Source organism: Quercus suber, unplaced genomic scaffold (genome assembly GCF_002906115.3).
Source record: "Quercus suber isolate HL8 unplaced genomic scaffold, Cork oak 2.0 scaffold_157, whole genome shotgun sequence".
Lineage (NCBI taxonomy): Eukaryota > Viridiplantae > Streptophyta > Magnoliopsida > Fagales > Fagaceae > Quercus > Quercus suber.
The window spans coordinates 997,665-1,018,592 of NW_027069618.1; the positions used below are offsets into that span (position 1 = coordinate 997,665).

Consider the following 20,928-nt stretch of genomic DNA (forward strand, 5'->3'; position numbering starts at 1 on the left):
TCCGCCGCCCTCCAAGCGGTGATAAAATCCACTAAAGAATATAGTTGGGATACATGAACAGCAGAAGACCCTCCAAGCCTAATCTACCCAAGTACTTAAGCTCTCCAAGCTTCTTGCTCCAACGAGGCTACGCCGAACCTATTTCTTCTTTAACTTGCCGGATTCTGCTACTTGACCATAGCATCAACCAATGTATATTGGTTCCTTTCTAAACTGCTTCCCTAAGCATCAAATGGACCTTCTCACAGACGTGGGTGTGGTGAGATAAGGGTTTGGTAAATAACCTCTCAAGGGTATGACAATGGAGAGGAAGAGAGTAGAGGAATTTGTAGAGTCTCTTTAGATGAAGATTGGGGATGAGACAATCTTATTTTTCTTTAGGGTTTTCTCTCACAAAATTCTCTCTGGAAGTTCTCTCAAAATGATGGGTATAAGGGTGTATATATAGTAGGGTGAGAAGAGAATGCAAAACGTCAATTTTTGCCAAACAGGGCAAGTTGGCGACTTGGTCTTGCGGCTTGTCCAAGTCGCGAGTTCAAGTCGCGACGTAACGGCCTGGCCAGTTTGGAACTTTTGTCCTGTAGCGTGACAGCTGGCGTGACCCTTCAACTTCCCAGTGTGCCTCTCACGTGCTAGCCTTGGCGGCTTGCCAGTCGCGATCCACCCGCGAGCCCTAGCTGCGAGCCTCTGTTTTTCTTGCACACTCTTGAGCTTTTCTTCACATCTTCTCACATACTACCCTTACAATTTTCTCACCTAAATACAGAATTGCTAAGTGCTAAATTACAAGCAAATTGGTCACGGAATAAAGCCAATTAAATGGTTGATTAAATTCAACCTTACATGAAGGAATTGAAAGAAAAATGAAATGTTTTGTGGATCTTACAATTCTCAATACTTGAATATTGGATCACACTCTCAGCTTTTTTTAAGTTTTTGTTTGTGATGCGAAATGGGTCTTAGGTTTAATTTCCGTGTTCCTAATCCTGAGATCAGATCTATATGGATATGCCATTTTGGTTCAATATTTGATTATATGATTACCTAGGATTGTATGTTTGATTCTTGCTTTGAGTATAAATGGAGATACCTGGTTGATGTGGTAGAATTTGTAATCGGTAATGTGAAGTAGGTACTACTAATTCAATGCATTTTTGTTATTGTTATATTTTGGTCTTGATCTGTCACTTGCATTTCTATTCTAAGCGGATTGTTCATGATCCAGTATTTGGGTCAGATCTGATTTTTTTTAGCTCATATAGATTCCAAGGGTTTTTTTCCCCCTTCTCAAAACTGGGAACAACATATTGCCATTACTCCCATGGGCATGCGAGTTAGAACGCGTTATTTTACTCTTTTTGTTGAATTCATTATCTGCTCGTTCTCTTTGCTTCGGCTAACCTGTAAATACAGTTTTGAGCTCTTAAGTTTCTAGGAAATTTAGCGAATGCACGGGGGCTTTTGAAAGGGACTGAAATATTTAGTGCCATACACTCAGGGGTGGCTCTACGTTTAAGGCAGCATGGTCACGGCAGTCCTTCTGGGGCAGTTTCATCGCTTCAGGGTCAATCATATCTCTAGAGAGGCGAATAGGTGCACTGACAACCTTGCTCAAGCCGGCAGCTCTCTTGCAGGGAATTTTGTTGTTTTAGATGTGCCACCTAATGATGTATTTTGTAATCTTTTGAGTTCTGATGCTGCTGGTTTGTATTCCTTAAGGTTCACTGCCACAACTTGGCCTTTTATAGCTTCCTAGTTTAATGCATATTCCTCTTTAACCAAAATAAAATAAAATAAAATAAGAAAAAGGAAAAAGGAGGAGACAATTGTTTTATCCTTGTATATTCTAAACCAATAGAGAAGGTATTTTGGATGACCGCAAGCTATTGGCTTCCCACATTTCTCAGATACGTGTGAAGCATTGATTCCGTCAGGCGAATAGATGTGTGAATAGATGTGTGGATAGCCTTGCTAAAATGAGTGTTAGTTTAGATAGTGATTTTTCTTCTTTTCATAGTCCACTTGTGGGCTTGGATGTGTTTGAGGATGATCTCAATGGGCTGTATGTTAACAGGCTTTGTCCTGATCCTGATGTTCCCCTTTAGTTGGTTTTAATAATTCGTCTTTCACCAAATAAAATACATGTGTTAGTTGATTGTTATTTTTGCATGCATATCTCTTGTTTATTAGATTTTGATGTGAATGAAATGTGGTATCATTTGATAGAAATTACTTTTTTGTCAAGAACAAGGAGGCAAGCAACAACCAGAAATGGAATTGGACAATATATTGCTATTAGAAATGGAAGTTTTGACGATTCTTCTTCGGTTAACGAAACTCTTCTAAATGCCACATGCATTGTCAAGCCAACCAGCAAAGGCAGAACTATACATGCAGTGCCAGTATACACGGCTTTTCGGTGGCAATGTATATGATTCATGCTCGTTTGCTTCATGCCCCTAATAAGAATGTTTGAATTTTTATTTATTTATTTATGATTAATAACACATCAATTTATCAACTCTATTCCTAGTATTACTCTTTTTAAACAACATTGAGGATTTAGGGGTCAACCAGTGTTTGTTATACCTGTTGTTTGACTCTTGTTCGTGCCATTCTTTAAGTACTAGGATTAATCCTTGTTAGTTAGGTGTAATTTTTTTCTTGAACTTAAGGGAAAGAGTTAAAACAAACCAACCATTAAGTGTGGCGGCTTTAAGATTCTTTTTTAAGATGGTTACTAAAAAAACTTAAATTATATAAAATTTAATAAAAAATAACTGGAGAATGCTAAGATGAGTGTAATAAAGCGAGAGAAAGTCTAAAATGAGAGAGAGAGAGAGAGAGAGAGAGAGAGAGAGAGAGAGATGATATTTTCTACAACTATGAGCCGAGTTGCTAAGGAGAGAAAAATTGTTATGACTGTAACGCCAGAGAGAGCATAACTATGAGTACAGCCAGGTAGAACTCACGATTATAGTATTTTACCTTCTTTTTAAGAAAAAATGAAATTATACATTATATTTATGTAATGGGTTGAATAAGTTACAAATTTGAATAATTATAGATTTTCTTTAATAGGGTTTTTGTAGAATAATTTGTTTACTTGTTGTTTGGTTTAGTCTCATTTTTGTTATTGTAATTTAAGCCCCCCACCCCCCCCCCACCCCCCCCCCCCCCCCCCCCCCTCTTTTTTTTTAAGGAATCATGGATTATGTTTCACAACAAATTTTAAGTAACAAACCATTATTAGTGGGTAAAAAGTAATGTTAATATTGAGCCAAAATTAGAATTAGTAATAATTTATTACATATGATTAGTTGTGAAATTTTTGTGAAAATATTATGGATATAGCATTATTATTATTTTTGTTAAATCCAAATTATTATAATTCTCAAGTTAAGGTGTTCAACATTTTTATTAAATGGTCAAAATAAATTATTTAGTATATAATTTTTTTACAAGTATATATATACATTTTTTTGCAAGTTAGGACTCCCTAACATAAATTTAAAGCCACCATTGCATTAATTTACAATTTTTTTTTTTTATGAGTACAATTATTTGTTAATTGATAGATTACGTAGAAATCGACCATATTTATTAGTTGAAATTATTCTATTAGACTCTCTTCTAACTTCCCACATGGTCCGATGAATAGATCCACATTGATGCTCTGAATAATTTCACCCATATTAAGTACATAACAATTATGCTGTGTTTTTTTTAGAAGACTTATGCTGTGTTTAGTTCAACGGAAATTGATTTTCCAAAAATATTTCCCACATTTACTGGTGTTTGGGTTATGGAAAATGTTAGTTAACTAGAATTTTTTTTTTTTTTTTTCTTTTGACAGTAGAATAAAGGCATTTATGGTGGAAATAAAGGTATTTTTTTTTTTACACTTTCATTTTCATAAACCATTTTTCGCATCACCCAAACTTATCAACTAAATCTCAACCCTCCACTATCTACCGACCCCCACTAATGTCCCTGATCTCCAGTGGCCAACCTTCCTGCCACTGTTGGTCCCCCAATCACAATTTTTTTAATCTAAAATTTTTCATTTTTTTATTATATTTGTGCTTAGGAGATAGGAAAATGTGAGAAAATAGTAGAAAACATGTGTTCTATAGCATTTTCAAGAATGCAATTAAACACTTAAAAATAATTTATTTTCTGAAAAATATTTCACTTGAAAATTTATAGTTGGAAAATATTTTTCATCAAACTAAACACAACCTTAATTAGAATTAACTGGAAAACAACTAAACTAGCTTCTCCTCTCTGGTCTGACCACTTCAAAAACCATTCCTCTTGCCTCTTCTAATTCTCACTTCTATCAGAGGCATTTTATCATTCAAATGGTATGGAACATTTACATGCTGTTAGTGTATAGATTAGCCCATTGGGCTTAGCCTAGTATATTACTTGTACTATACTTCTATTACTTGTACTGCACACATACCTAGCCTATATAAAGGCTCTCTTTTGTATATTGATACACATATAATATTATACAGACTATTCAGTCATTCTCTCTCTTTTTATATTTTTAACATGGTATCAGAGCCTTTCCTCTGATTTTTTGGTTTCTGTGGATTGTTGATGATTTTTTTTTTCTCAAGGATTTGTCTCTTATTTATAGATTTTAATATTATTTTTTTTGTTTGATTTTGATTCAAGGAGATTTATAAATTGGCATTTGTGGTCATGGCATGAATGAAATGGTGTTGAGCTTGGACTACTGATCCAGGTGAAACTCATCCATGTTCTTCATTTTCTGTCTTTTGGTCCCCATGAGAGCCTTGGGTTATGTAAAATGAGTAATGATCTTTCTTATGATTTTCTGTTTATTGGTTATGACTATATGACTTGATCCTTCTTGACCCAACAAAGTTTGGAATTGTGATGATATGAACTATGAAGAAGACATCTCCATGTAGGCTCATGTTTAATTGTGTTCACACTTGTATTTTGTGCAATACTCTAGTGGTTGTTTAGTGAATGATTATTCATTTTCTTTTTTTTATTTAATTTGTTTTTAAAAATGCCACATTTTTTTTCACATTTCTTACATGATTTATAATCCACTTTTAAAGAATAAAGAAATATAATCCATTTTTAGCTAAAGAATAACAAACACAATATAGTTCAATTAATATAGTATTAAAGTAATTTACTATATATATATATATATATAATTTTTTTTATAATATGTTGTATAATGAAACAAATAACAATGAAGCAACACTTCTATATCAAGTGGTTATATTTCGAGGATTATGTGACTAATGAGAGAGAGAATAAAAAAAAAAAAAATTTACTCATATATTTCAAGCTATGATATGAGATCTAATAAAAACTAAGGAATATATTGTCTTCAAGCTAGTTACAAGCATTGTATCTTTATGTATATCTCATATGTCCAATGAGTTTTATTTCATCTTTAATTCATAAATTTGACAATATATATTACATACCTTGCATGATTATCCATTAAAAATAATACAACTTAATTTTCATTTGATTAATTTATTTTCTAAGTACTTTTTAAATCAAAACATGTCATGAAACATATTTTTCATCTAAAAACCATGATTTCATTCATATATTTAAAAATGAATTAATAAAAAAACCCGTGCAAGGCACGGGCCCATCACTAGTTTTTAGTATTTCTCTTTCTAAACTTATCATCCAGCTATTGAGTGAGCCACATGATGTACAAGAAAAATACTCTATTTTTTCCTCTTTTACTCACATTAGCTTGGTGAATGCCGCTACAATTTTAGGGTGATGTGAACAATAAAGATTAGAGAGAGCCAAATTTTTTTCTTTTCATTTTTTTTATCATTGAATAGTGATTTTGAATGTAAATTTGTGTTATTTGTTTAGTTATTAATGGTGGTTAAAATACAGTCATATATATATAAGTTAGGTATTACAAAATTTTATGTAAACAACTAAATTAAAAGACAGAGCTTTTGTCAAATGTACAGACATATTTTGCTAAAAATATTATAAAAAATACACATGATATTAATGGTCTAATGGTTTAGGTTTATTGATAAAACAAGTTTTTTTTTTTAATAATTTTTTTTTTATTACAATAGATGAAAATTACTTCAATTGACTTACTAATTATATAAAAAATGTCTCATTAAACACTATTGTCACCTTAGGCCACAAAATGTATCGAGTTAGCTTTAGCAAGTAACCAAATTGACTTTTGGAAATATAAGAATTTTTTCATTTCTTTCTTAAAACCAACTCTTGAAAAAATAAAACAAAAACAATTATAAAACATAACCACAACGTCTAAAAGAGGAAGACCATTGGTCAGTTCTTTGCATTTAAGTTTGCCTCTTCTATGGAAACTATTACAAATGAAATATTCTACAACCTAGCGCGCACTAGTTCTCGAAATGATCATCATATACCTTATTCATGTCTTGGCTGAGATTTAGAGTTTACCTTCTGTAGTCTACCCACCCTCTTACTCTGGGCTGTTATGCTGCACCACCAAAACTGAAAACCGAAAACTTGAACTGGCTAGCATGTCCCCAAGTACTCCAAGCTCAGGGCATTCGCTCCATTCTGTAAGGCCTAATGTAACTGGAGAGTGTGGTTCATGGTATCTACCCACTATAACTAGATCAAAACTGTTCGCCATCTTCTGTATAACATGAGTTGTATCTGCCCCATCTTTCACAGTCTCCTCTTCATGCTTTATTTTCTGATTGCCATTTATACTAGCCCATAATTCATCCATCGCCTCCTTGTCTAGATTATTTTGATAATTGCTTGCGTTGTAACCTGACGCTATAAGCTGAACCACTGTTAGGTTGACATTAGGATGCCCGGCCATGCGAATGCTATATGCAAGTGCCTCTCGATCATCAGCACCACCTATGAAAATCATGGCAATCAAATATGATGAATTACCTGTCAAAATGCTCGAGTTACCACCAATTTCACCTCGGTCAACGAGAACTCCAATAGAGCAAGGAGCCTTGTTAAGCACATTTTTGTTTATGGTCCTAAGGAAAGGAATGTTTTCTTCGGTTGTTCCATCAATTGCCCATGTTTTGTGAAAGGGAACAATTATGATGCTTGTTTTCTTATCCACTGCAAGAGTACATATATCATCATGCATGCTTGCACATGGCGCAATTGCTTTGAAGTTTTGTATTTTAACACTCCCTTCGCTGTAATTCTCGTAATGATCAAAGGCATTGCTAATTTGTTCAGAATAATCTAGATTAGAAGCTAATAAGTTGTTTTGCTTATCAAGTTTTACAAGGACAGATGCTGCTTGTCCTGTGATCTCAACGAGCTGAAGAACACAGACAAAAATAGGGTTTTCTTTTGTGGGGTTGGACACTTCAATGAGGTTAGTAAATGAAGATACATTCTCTTCTGAATGGATGCAGACCAGCATTCGGAGACCAGAGTTTTGTGCTGAGTTTGTGATTGTCCTCCTTGTGTTAGCCATGTATCTTGTGGAAGGGTCATAGAGGTGACGGATAAAAATTGTGGCCAACCCTGTTGCCATTATCATGTTGAAAATTAAAAGCGTATATGTTTGGATTGTTATGAACTGTCAATGAACAAACAAAACACAAGGTTAATGCACCATTAACATTATCTTACAAAGCAAGCAAAACTTTATTCTTTACTTTTTTTCTTTTTTTTTGTCAAAAGATAATCGTAGGATTTGTAACTAAGTAAACAGAGCTTTAAGAAAAGTACTATAGTATTGTTTTTGGAAAGTATTGAATGTGAAGACTGAAGCGAGCATTTAAGTTAAATTGATATTGACCCTATAGATTCTTCACACTTAGTTGTTTCTTGTGTTACCTGAGCGTCGCGCCACACACTAAGCGTGGTGATTTCCATAACGCCTTTGCAACACATGATGAGTGCCAGTGTCAAAGATTCCTTAAAAGGGATCTTAAAGTAGATTGATGGCAAAATGGTGCCAATGAACTTGCCAAAGTAACCAGCAAAAATGATGAGCTCTGTTTTTGCTGCAGACATGTTTGCTATGGAAGAGAGCTGCGTCCTATACCCACTGGTAGCGCAGTAGATTGGAAGTAGCAACCCAGTACAAATAGCCTCAAGTTTTTTTATTATGGTTGTGCCTAATGTTGGCCCATTTGGCAAAGACAAACCAAGCACAAAAGCACCTATGCGAGCATGTTCGCCAATATACTCTGCAAGAAATCCATTCACCAAAACTATACAGAGGATGGCTATAAAATGATTTTCCTCATTGGCTCTATTTTTTGGTGCGAAATTGTGAATCCATATCACTAGTGGTCTCATTAGGAAGATTAAGATGCAGTAATAACCGACCACCGTTGCTATGAATGATAAAGGTTCGGTTGGGGAGTATTTCAGGGCTGTACCAACATTTCTCACAATAAATGATAGAAGCCAAGAACCTGCATCACTTGCCAAGGAAATGGAGGAAGCAAATCGGCCAATTTCTGAATTAAGAATGTTCATTTCATTAAGGAGGTTGGTGATGTCAATGAAAGGAGTCAAAGCATTTATACTAATTAAGACTATAAGTACAACTCCATGCTCTGAAGGGATAGCATGTTCTACGATCTTGTATGCTGCCACTCCAAATAACAAGGGAATAATAGTCCCTGTTAGAGCGATTACCACGGCTTTTCTTCCAATGCTCTTTACTAAGCTTATATCAATCTGTAATCCTAACAGAAAGAGGTGAAACATGAAGCCAAACTCTGCAAATGTTAGAAATACCAATCTGGCTCCTGGAGGAAATAATTTTGCGGCAACCACCTTGCTTTGACCTAGTAACGTTGGACCCAGGATTATGCCGGCCTGGGAAAGCAGATTTTTTTAAGTAAATGTATACTGTAAGAAACTTGATTATGCCGGCCTGGGAAAGCAGATTTTTTTAAGTAAATGTATACTGTAAGAAACTTGATTTTGATCCAGCTATATGCATTTTGAACGTGGACAATAATTTGGAAGGACCAAATGCGACAAAATCAATTCTAAAAAATTCCACTAGTAGGAAAATGATGACAGCAATGATAAATGTTTAATTATTTAATAATAATTCTAATACTCCCCGCATATGTGAGTCTAAATTCCCTCTTAATAAGTGGGGGCTCAACATATAGGGTTTTTAATATTTTAAATGAGAGGTAGAATTGATACATGAATTGAATTCAAAATCTTCTACCCTGATATCAAGATAAATTACTAACTGTTCCAAAACTTAANTTTTTTGGTTCCTGTGGACATCTCCGGCGTTCTTCCGCTGCCCTCGCCTTCATCCGGTAGTCACTGTCGGAAGCGAGTCACCGCCGTCACGCCCACAAACCTAGAACACTCGGATTTCGTCAGTTTGTTGATCAAACCGCCAAAGTAAAGGCATACATTGACAGATCTGACAGTCCCGAGCAAAACCCAACAAAAATCTGCCAGAAACAGCTTTCCACGCGCCCCCACGCGCCGCCAGAAGTTTCTGCCTCACGAGCACTAGCCGCCACGCGCTGCCACGCGCCTCCACGCGCCGTCTCTCCCTTACACGCGCTTCACGCGCCGTCCACTTGCCGTCCACGCGCCTCACGCGCCGGCCACGCGCCTTGCTCCGTTTCACGGACTGCCACGTCAGCCCTAGGGTGACGTCACTCAGCCACGTCAGCATCTCGTGTCAGCATCCCACGTCAGCATCCACGTCAGCATTCCACGTCAGCATCAGCCGTTGACCGTTGACCAGACCGTTGACCGTTGACTTTGACCAAGGTCAAATTTTTCAACAGGACCTGTCTTGCTCAGTTTTTCGCGTAGATTCCGATTTTGGGCTCCGTTTTTTACTCATATATTTCAAGCTATGATATGAGATCTAATAAAAACTAAGGAATATATTGTCTTCAAGCTAGTTACAAGCATTGTATCTTTATGTATATCTCATATGTCCAATGAGTTTTATTTCATCTTTAATTCATAAATTTGACAATATATATTACATACCTTGCATGATTATCCATTAAAAATAATACAACTTAATTTTCATTTGATTAATTTATTTTCTAAGTACTTTTTAAATCAAAACATGTCATGAAACATATTTTTCATCTAAAAACCATGATTTCATTCATATATTTAAAAATGAATTAATAAAAAAACCCGTGCAAGGCACGGGCCCATCACTAGTTTTTAGTATTTCTCTTTCTAAACTTATCATCCAGCTATTGAGTGAGCCACATGATGTACAAGAAAAATACTCTATTTTTTCCTCTTTTACTCACATTAGCTTGGTGAATGCCGCTACAATTTTAGGGTGATGTGAACAATAAAGATTAGAGAGAGCCAAATTTTTTTCTTTTCATTTTTTTTATCATTGAATAGTGATTTTGAATGTAAATTTGTGTTATTTGTTTAGTTATTAATGGTGGTTAAAATACAGTCATATATATATAAGTTAGGTATTACAAAATTTTATGTAAACAACTAAATTAAAAGACAGAGCTTTTGTCAAATGTACAGACATATTTTGCTAAAAATATTATAAAAAATACACATGATATTAATGGTCTAATGGTTTAGGTTTATTGATAAAACAAGTTTTTTTTTTTAATAATTTTTTTTTTATTACAATAGATGAAAATTACTTCAATTGACTTACTAATTATATAAAAAATGTCTCATTAAACACTATTGTCACCTTAGGCCACAAAATGTATCGAGTTAGCTTTAGCAAGTAACCAAATTGACTTTTGGAAATATAAGAATTTTTTCATTTCTTTCTTAAAACCAACTCTTGAAAAAATAAAACAAAAACAATTATAAAACATAACCACAACGTCTAAAAGAGGAAGACCATTGGTCAGTTCTTTGCATTTAAGTTTGCCTCTTCTATGGAAACTATTACAAATGAAATATTCTACAACCTAGCGCGCACTAGTTCTCGAAATGATCATCATATACCTTATTCATGTCTTGGCTGAGATTTAGAGTTTACCTTCTGTAGTCTACCCACCCTCTTACTCTGGGCTGTTATGCTGCACCACCAAAACTGAAAACCGAAAACTTGAACTGGCTAGCATGTCCCCAAGTACTCCAAGCTCAGGGCATTCGCTCCATTCTGTAAGGCCTAATGTAACTGGAGAGTGTGGTTCATGGTATCTACCCACTATAACTAGATCAAAACTGTTCGCCATCTTCTGTATAACATGAGTTGTATCTGCCCCATCTTTCACAGTCTCCTCTTCATGCTTTATTTTCTGATTGCCATTTATACTAGCCCATAATTCATCCATCGCCTCCTTGTCTAGATTATTTTGATAATTGCTTGCGTTGTAACCTGACGCTATAAGCTGAACCACTGTTAGGTTGACATTAGGATGCCCGGCCATGCGAATGCTATATGCAAGTGCCTCTCGATCATCAGCACCACCTATGAAAATCATGGCAATCAAATATGATGAATTACCTGTCAAAATGCTCGAGTTACCACCAATTTCACCTCGGTCAACGAGAACTCCAATAGAGCAAGGAGCCTTGTTAAGCACATTTTTGTTTATGGTCCTAAGGAAAGGAATGTTTTCTTCGGTTGTTCCATCAATTGCCCATGTTTTGTGAAAGGGAACAATTATGATGCTTGTTTTCTTATCCACTGCAAGAGTACATATATCATCATGCATGCTTGCACATGGCGCAATTGCTTTGAAGTTTTGTATTTTAACACTCCCTTCGCTGTAATTCTCGTAATGATCAAAGGCATTGCTAATTTGTTCAGAATAATCTAGATTAGAAGCTAATAAGTTGTTTTGCTTATCAAGTTTTACAAGGACAGATGCTGCTTGTCCTGTGATCTCAACGAGCTGAAGAACACAGACAAAAATAGGGTTTTCTTTTGTGGGGTTGGACACTTCAATGAGGTTAGTAAATGAAGATACATTCTCTTCTGAATGGATGCAGACCAGCATTCGGAGACCAGAGTTTTGTGCTGAGTTTGTGATTGTCCTCCTTGTGTTAGCCATGTATCTTGTGGAAGGGTCATAGAGGTGACGGATAAAAATTGTGGCCAACCCTGTTGCCATTATCATGTTGAAAATTAAAAGCGTATATGTTTGGATTGTTATGAACTGTCAATGAACAAACAAAACACAAGGTTAATGCACCATTAACATTATCTTACAAAGCAAGCAAAACTTTATTCTTTACTTTTTTTCTTTTTTTTTGTCAAAAGATAATCGTAGGATTTGTAACTAAGTAAACAGAGCTTTAAGAAAAGTACTATAGTATTGTTTTTGGAAAGTATTGAATGTGAAGACTGAAGCGAGCATTTAAGTTAAATTGATATTGACCCTATAGATTCTTCACACTTAGTTGTTTCTTGTGTTACCTGAGCGTCGCGCCACACACTAAGCGTGGTGATTTCCATAACGCCTTTGCAACACATGATGAGTGCCAGTGTCAAAGATTCCTTAAAAGGGATCTTAAAGTAGATTGATGGCAAAATGGTGCCAATGAACTTGCCAAAGTAACCAGCAAAAATGATGAGCTCTGTTTTTGCTGCAGACATGTTTGCTATGGAAGAGAGCTGCGTCCTATACCCACTGGTAGCGCAGTAGATTGGAAGTAGCAACCCAGTACAAATAGCCTCAAGTTTTTTTATTATGGTTGTGCCTAATGTTGGCCCATTTGGCAAAGACAAACCAAGCACAAAAGCACCTATGCGAGCATGTTCGCCAATATACTCTGCAAGAAATCCATTCACCAAAACTATACAGAGGATGGCTATAAAATGATTTTCCTCATTGGCTCTATTTTTTGGTGCGAAATTGTGAATCCATATCACTAGTGGTCTCATTAGGAAGATTAAGATGCAGTAATAACCGACCACCGTTGCTATGAATGATAAAGGTTCGGTTGGGGAGTATTTCAGGGCTGTACCAACATTTCTCACAATAAATGATAGAAGCCAAGAACCTGCATCACTTGCCAAGGAAATGGAGGAAGCAAATCGGCCAATTTCTGAATTAAGNTTTACTCATATATTTCAAGCTATGATATGAGATCTAATAAAAACTAAGGAATATATTGTCTTCAAGCTAGTTACAAGCATTGTATCTTTATGTATATCTCATATGTCCAATGAGTTTTATTTCATCTTTAATTCATAAATTTGACAATATATATTACATACCTTGCATGATTATCCATTAAAAATAATACAACTTAATTTTCATTTGATTAATTTATTTTCTAAGTACTTTTTAAATCAAAACATGTCATGAAACATATTTTTCATCTAAAAACCATGATTTCATTCATATATTTAAAAATGAATTAATAAAAAAACCCGTGCAAGGCACGGGCCCATCACTAGTTTTTAGTATTTCTCTTTCTAAACTTATCATCCAGCTATTGAGTGAGCCACATGATGTACAAGAAAAATACTCTATTTTTTCCTCTTTTACTCACATTAGCTTGGTGAATGCCGCTACAATTTTAGGGTGATGTGAACAATAAAGATTAGAGAGAGCCAAATTTTTTTCTTTTCATTTTTTTTATCATTGAATAGTGATTTTGAATGTAAATTTGTGTTATTTGTTTAGTTATTAATGGTGGTTAAAATACAGTCATATATATATAAGTTAGGTATTACAAAATTTTATGTAAACAACTAAATTAAAAGACAGAACTTTTGTCAAATGTACAGACATATTTTGCTAAAAATATTATAAAAAATACACATGATATTAATGGTCTAATGGTTTAGGTTTATTGATAAAACAAGTTTTTTTTTTTTAATAATTTTTTTTTATTACAATAGATGAAAATTACTTCAATTGACTTACTAATTATATAAAAAATGTCTCATTAAACACTATTGTCACCTTAGGCCACAAAATGTATCGAGTTAGCTTTAGCAAGTAACCAAATTGACTTTTGGAAATATAAGAATTTTTTCATTTCTTTCTTAAAACCAACTCTTGAAAAAATAAAACAAAAACAATTATAAAACATAACCACAACGTCTAAAAGAGGAAGACCATTGGTCAGTTCTTTGCATTTAAGTTTGCCTCTTCTATGGAAACTATTACAAATGAAATATTCTACAACCTAGCGCGCACTAGTTCTCGAAATGATCATCATATACCTTATTCATGTCTTGGCTGAGATTTAGAGTTTACCTTCTGTAGTCTACCCACCCTCTTACTCTGGGCTGTTATGCTGCACCACCAAAACTGAAAACCGAAACTTGAACTGGCTAGCATGTCCCCAAGTACTCCAAGCTCAGGGCATTCGCTCCATTCTGTAAGGCCTAATGTAACTGGAGAGTGTGGTTCATGGTAATCTACCCACTATAACTAGATCAAAACTGTTCGCCATCTTCTGTATAACATGAGTTGTATCTGCCCCATCTTTCACAGTCTCCTCTTCATGCTTTATTTTCTGATTGCCATTTATACTAGCCCATAATTCATCCATCGCCTCCTTGTCTAGATTATTTTGATAATTGCTTGCGTTGTAACCTGACGCTATAAGCTGAACCACTGTTAGTGACATTAGGATGCCGGCCATGCCGGAAAAAAAAAAAAAAAAGAAGTATCTATAATCTATATTTACATGTAGGACAAAACTTAAATATAGTATCTTAGGTGCTGTTTCTTAGGTTCCTCTCTTAAGATTCAGTCATGTAGATACTTAACTAAAATATACACTCCCATCCCATGAAAAAAAAATCTACATGGCAAAATCTTAAGAAGAGAACTTTAAAAACAGCACATAATTATTGTACCTAAGACTTACTCTTATATATATATATATATCTAAAAGTTGAAGTCTATCATTTTCTTTTTGAAATCACATCATCAATCACATCACTATTTTTTCCCCATTTTTAAAAATAATATTAATATACTTTACACATTTTCTAACTCATTATATTCAATTTACCATTAATTATACCATCTTCCAATTCTAACTCTTCTTTTCCCCTTCATACTCTTCATGTGCCACCATTGTAGTTAACTACATTGTTTCTAATGATATAAATTTTCAATTGCTCTTTATCCACTTCCACAAAAGTTGCCAAAGTAGCATTAGATTTGGAAAGTCCCTCTAAGCTGTGTTCATTCCCTTCTTATTTTTTCTTTTCCCCCAACTTCGGGTTTTCTATTGGAATTTTGATAGTTTGTGGCTAATATGGTTTTTTGTGGGTTGTTCACAATGTGATCACTTTGGGCTATGGGTGGCTAGGATTTGGTTTGCCAGTTATGAGAAGGGTTTTTAAGGATCAAAAATCTCTACAATAACTTCATATTCATGTTGTACAAGTTTCATTTTATATTTTTGTTTTACCCAATCAATTTGTTCACTTCATATTCATGTTGGATGTGGGACCTTACTCAATTTCTATTTCGTTCCAAAAGTCATAAATACTATATTTAGCACATTGTTTCTTATTATATGCAAAACATAACAATTTGATCTTGATGCGCAATAGAAAATAATAAATATGCCACAAAAGGTTGATGAGTTTGTGTGTCACAAGGAAATTGAGAATCTCAACCTAATTGGGGGTTTGATTTTTATTTGATTCTAGCAATGCTAAATGTGGAATTTGATTCTTGCAAGGTTTAGGAACATTGATCCAGATACATGGATGTTTGACAATGAAGATTTCTTAAGTGGCCAGAGACATTTCTAACTTTAAGAGAAAGATAGTTTTTTCTTCCTATTTCTTCACAACAAGCTCTTGGTCCATGTGTTGAGCTAGGGCAGTTTGGACCAAATGGAAAAAATTGATCATTTGAGGTGTGATGTGTTGATTCTAATGATGGCATTAGGAAAGCTTAGAGAGCAGTAATTTCCAACACAAATGCTTTATTTCTTACATTTAGTAGGTTCATAATTAAGTTGTTCTCTCATTTAGTAGCTCCAATTGAAGCCAGAGCGTTGTAGCTCAATTGACTCCTGTTGTATCTAATAGAGACATTCGTGATTTAAACTTCAAATCCTCATTTCCCCATTATAAACGTAGAATTAAAAATAAAAAAAAAAAACAAAAAAAACGAACTAGAATCATAGAATATCCTCTTTCTCGCTTTTCACTTAGTTCTTAAGGCTGATATTATGATCAATTTGCTCTCAAACCCCTCTTATCATAATGTTGATATGTTACAATAAATGAGCACTTGTACATGCCATAAGTCATGCTTGTTGGTTTGAATTTTGGGGTTAGTTGCTTGCATGTGCGTCACATTTATTTTGGCAAAGAGATAAAAATAGGTTATTTTTAACCTTTGTCAACAATTGTGACTAAGATAATCTATACTATTTATAACTAATCTGGACTTCTCTCAATGTCGAAAATACCTCATCTAATAACCAATGACTTTTCCTTGTTTTAGGAATAAGGTCAATAACATCATAGGATTCCCCATAAAATTCTCTTTTCTCAATTAGAGTTTTATGTGGTTCAAAAATACCCCTACAACGTTTAAGTAAGGACAAAACATGGGAACAAATACTTAAAATAAAACTCACTACACCACTTTCAAATACACGTTAAAAAAAAAAAAAATCGTTCACCTCACAGTCAATTTGAATTAATGTCTTTGTTTTATTTGAATTCAAATACTAGGTCTTTGCCACATCTATATCACTTTTATCATTATTGCAGAGAGATGAAAACTCACTAACCCCTCTTTTTTAGTTAAAATGGAGTTCTTTCAAATTAAGGATAACAAAGTCATTTTACAAGTGTTGATACTCGTTTTTGACAAATAGCCCAATAGCAAAAAAAAACCTAATAGTGAAGGAAGATGAAGGAGGAAAAGAGTGAAAGAAGCAAAAGGGTTATTGAAGCCCAAGGAAAGAGGTAAATACCTAATGGGCTAACAAGGTAGGAAATAACAGTCAGCAGACTCATGGGCGGAACGAGAGGTAAAATAAAGTAAATGGGCTATGAAAGTCCAAGAAGAGAGGTAAACGTCGAATGAGCCAACGTGGCAAGAAATGATATCCAGCAGGCCCATAGACATAATAAGAGGTAAAAGTAAAGTAAATGGGCTATGAAAGTCCAATAAAAAGGTAAACGCCCAATGGGCCAACATGGTAGGAAATAACAGCCAGCAAACCCATGGGTACAAAAGAGGTAAAAGTAAAGTAAATGGGCTATGAGGGTCCCAAGGAAGAAGTAAAAAACCAATGGGCCGATAAGTTTATGACCACAGCAAGAAAAGAAAATGAGACTAGTGGGCCTGAGGAAATAAGAAAGAAGAACAAAAGCCTAACGAATTGGTTTGGCAAGAACTTATGCCAAACAAGCAAACAAGCCTATGAGGGAATGAGAAGAAATAAGGCAAACCCAGAAACCTATGCACCTTTTCGTGGAAGATAAGCACAAGTAGAAAAGACACACAGCAGAATGAGACATGCAGAAATGACATGGAAATGAAAGAAAACAAATGTGGAGGATAGTGTAACGAGCACACAAGGGCCGGAGCACCACCCACTTATACCCAGCCAATATAGGAGAGGTGGGCACGTGATCAAGGGATTTAGAGGGTGTGGTTTGGTAATGGGGGGAAAAAGTTTATTTTGGTTTTCCAACTCTTACTTCTTTTGGGAAAAATGCCTTGCTGGGATGGCATTTTGCCCAAAAGAGGTAGTAGATGGCTGGGACCACTCAATGCATGCCATAGAGGTAGGTAGTGAGTAAAAGGGGAAAGGTAGGAGAAAGGTCAAACAGAAGAAGAAAAGCGAGGTGAGCTTTATGGTAGGTATCACTGCAAGAGTGACCATCACACCATGAATTGCTATGTTTTAAGGAATATCTTCCATGAGATGGTAGCCAAGAGAGATTTGGTAATCAAGAATGGAAAACATACAGACCAAAGGATGCACATGCTTGAGGTTGCCCTGACTTTCTTTATGGAATGCGAAGATCCTATGGGGGAAGAGGCTGGGAGTATGGTTGGTAGCAGCTCCACACCCTCACCCGTGCAAGATGAAGAAATGACGTTGAGAATCCAGCAAGATGATAAAGTCCATTCCTTTCTGGAAGGGATATGTCTTAGGTCGTTGGCTAGGCGGGAAGCAGCACAGGCCTTAACCCGAGTAGTGGAAAGAAGATAGAGAGTTGCTACTTCTAAAGGAAGTTTATTGTAGGTGCCTTATCAAGAGACTAGAGATTCTATGACCTTCTCCTCAAAAGACTTGGTCAATCGAATAGTCGATGGCAAAAGACCAATATATGTTATTGCCTTTTTGGGAGCTTCTTAGATTAGTAGACACTGGTGCTTCACCCAACATCTTGCCCCTCCCAACAATGGATGACTTGGGTATCCCACAAGAGAGAATCATTTGAGAGCCACTCCAACTGCCTGGGATAGGAATGTTGCACCAGTGCACTTTGGGGCATGTGTCCTTGGATTTAAGGGTAGGGCCTATCAGAGCGTATACTCTTGTACATGTGATGGATGGTGATACTTCACACCATATAATCTTAGGCTACCCTTGGCTCCATGCTTATAAAGTCATGACCTCTCCTTATTATCAATGTGTGAAAGTTGTTTAGTAAGGTAGGCCTGTAATTATTGAGGCCACTAGGATACCTTACAACAGAGTGGAAGTTCATTTCGCTAAAATAGCCCTGTACCAGGAATTCGAGCCTAAACGAGGGAACACAGTCCTTCATTTCAATGCCACCGTGCTAAGGAGGGATGAGGAAGATGAGGGAGAATTCATAAAGCTTCTGTGCAGGAAATACCAATCCCTTAAAAAAGGACCTTAAAATGCTAAATCCGTTAAGTAATGCACAAATGGGTTGAATAATATCCATTTATGTAAAATGCAAACCATTGATCACATCAATACAAGAATGTTCATACAAATGTAAAATTAAGTAGGATAATACCGTATTATATTCTAATATCATGTACATTAAGGATTACATTTGTTCTCTTATTACTACCAAACTTCTAAACCAGTGCATATTTTAGTTCAATATGCTAGAAATCTAGATTTTTGTGTAACTTTAGTAGAGAAAAATCCGGTACTCATTGAGTCAATTTTAGCTCACAATGTTTTGAATTTATCTTCATATGAATAAAGTTACATGTCTTTAAAAAAAAAAAAAAAAATTATCCAATTCCCACTTCTTAAAAATTAAAAATAAAAAAATAATTTGAGACTATTGACTATTGAAGGTCTGTTTGGGATCCGCTTATTTTGCTGAAACTGAATTTTTTTTACTGAAAGTACTGTAAATAAAGGTAAAAGTTAGCTGAAATAATACAGTAAGACCCATAAACAGTACCAAAAAGTGCAATGAGACCCATGAATTATAGCAAAAATAAGCTGAATAGTAAAATAAGTTGGCCAAAATAATTTTTGTACACTTTCGGCCAGGGCATGGCTCTGATACCATCTATAACGACCCCATTCTATTTGTCAAAATCGCAATCCGAATCGTAAAATTGCACGATTTTACAATCCCACATCACCAAAAAGTTTAAAATCGTAACAGGATCGCAAAAATGGTATGATCGTATGTAGGATCGTGTAGGATCGCGTAGGATCATAGGATCGTGTGGGATCCTACCGATCCTACCATTTGGCTTGATTTTTTTTTTTTTTTTTTAAGTGGGATTCATTTGGGTAAGATAATCCACTTAAACCCACAAGCCCAACGGGTTATCAAAAGCCCAATAATGAATTGAAGTCCCAAATTTACCCCTATGTCAACATAAAGTCTCAAAAAAACCTATAGTACTTAAGTTTAACGTTTTCAAAAACAAAACCTAAAATATTTAGATTATAAAATGGGATATGATAATGACAATGATTAGATTAGAAGAACTTTAAAATGAGAATTCTCTTTTGGATTTCATATTTGTAATTAGCTAGTTTATCTTAGATTGAGAAATCTCTTTTGGATTACATATTTTAAATTTGTAGTTAGCTAGTTTTTATATGCTAACTAGTCTAACTTATTTTAGATTTGGAACTTAGAATTTGGAAAACATTTTCCATTTGTGTAGATAATATTTTGGTACTTCGTTGCTAATTAAACATGTATTGAACTTTTTAGATACATTATGTCAAAAATTAAATATATTTTGTTTCATTAGAATGACATAAAAATGTAGTGCGTGCAAATTACATTTTATGGTACAATTTTTTTTTAAATGGATGGATTCATATTTTAAGTAATTATATATATAACATAGAAAGTCATTATCAATAGGTTTTTTGCTTAAAATATGAAAATATGTAGGATCTTACAATCCACGATCCTAACTACCTCCCACGATCTTACGTAGGATTCCGATTTTGACAACCTTGTTCCTATGTGCTTCCATAGGCAATGTGACATTCCATGGAATGCAAAACCCCCCATTTTTGGGTCACTACACGGGATGTACAAACTCTTTTTTTTTAGCAAAACTTTTATTAAAAATAGGTCACGTGGTACTATTCATATATTTAAAAATTATTTTATTACGGTGTTTTCAGTTTTTAGTTTTCAGCGATAAACGATATACAAACCAATCCTTGCATTAAGCAGCATTTTCTCTATTATTTCGAAGGAGGAATCGAAGTTCAAACACGTTGCATATTACATATATTACACAGTCAGAGAGTGATAGTCTCAGGGGAGAGAGACATGAGTGGAGCAGGGAAGAAGGTAACTGAGGCGGCATTTGAGGCATCGAAGAGCATAGATTGGGATACAATGGCTAAGCTTCCCATCTCCAACGAGGCTCGCTAAGAGTTCTCCACTCTTCACCGTGCCTTCGACGAGGTCAACAACACCCTTCGAATCAAGTTCGGTCAAGTATGGTACCTCCTCTCTCTCTCTCTCTCTCTCTCTCTCTCTCTCTCTCTCTCTCTCTCTCTCTCTCTCTCTCTCTCTCTCTC

General features: G+C 35.0%; 2 protein-coding genes and 1 pseudogene across 2 annotated transcripts; 1 reads left to right on the top strand and 2 right to left on the bottom strand.

Annotated features, from left to right (window-relative positions):
- Positions 1-6,496: 6,496 nt before the first annotated feature.
- LOC112038975 (cation/H(+) antiporter 14) lies at positions 6,497-10,024 on the bottom strand. Its single transcript, XM_024071804.2, has 3 exons — positions 10,018-10,024; positions 7,861-8,723; positions 6,497-7,600 (listed from the first exon to the last, which is right to left on the bottom strand). Exons 1-3 carry the CDS (start codon positions 10,022-10,024, stop codon positions 6,497-6,499), a joined length of 1,974 nt encoding a protein of 657 aa, XP_023927572.2.
- Positions 10,025-11,030: 1,006 nt separating this feature from the next.
- Positions 11,031-14,580, bottom strand: LOC136069220 (cation/H(+) antiporter 14-like). The gene is made up of 3 exons (XM_065777503.1): positions 14,358-14,580; positions 12,395-13,041; positions 11,031-12,134 (listed from the first exon to the last, which is right to left on the bottom strand). The coding sequence occupies exons 1-3, from the start codon at positions 14,578-14,580 to the stop codon at positions 11,031-11,033; spliced, it is 1,974 nt and encodes a 657-aa protein (XP_065633575.1).
- Positions 14,581-20,674: 6,094 nt separating this feature from the next.
- LOC112038963 (ATP synthase subunit d, mitochondrial-like) overlaps positions 20,675-20,928 on the top strand; it is a 10,420-nt pseudogene continuing 10,166 nt past the window's right edge.

Coding starts and splice junctions, on each gene's coding strand:
- LOC112038975 (XM_024071804.2), bottom strand. Junction 7,601..7,860: donor GTGTGTGGCGCGACGCTCAG/GTAACACAAGAA, acceptor GTTCATTGACAG/TTCATAACAATCCAAACATA.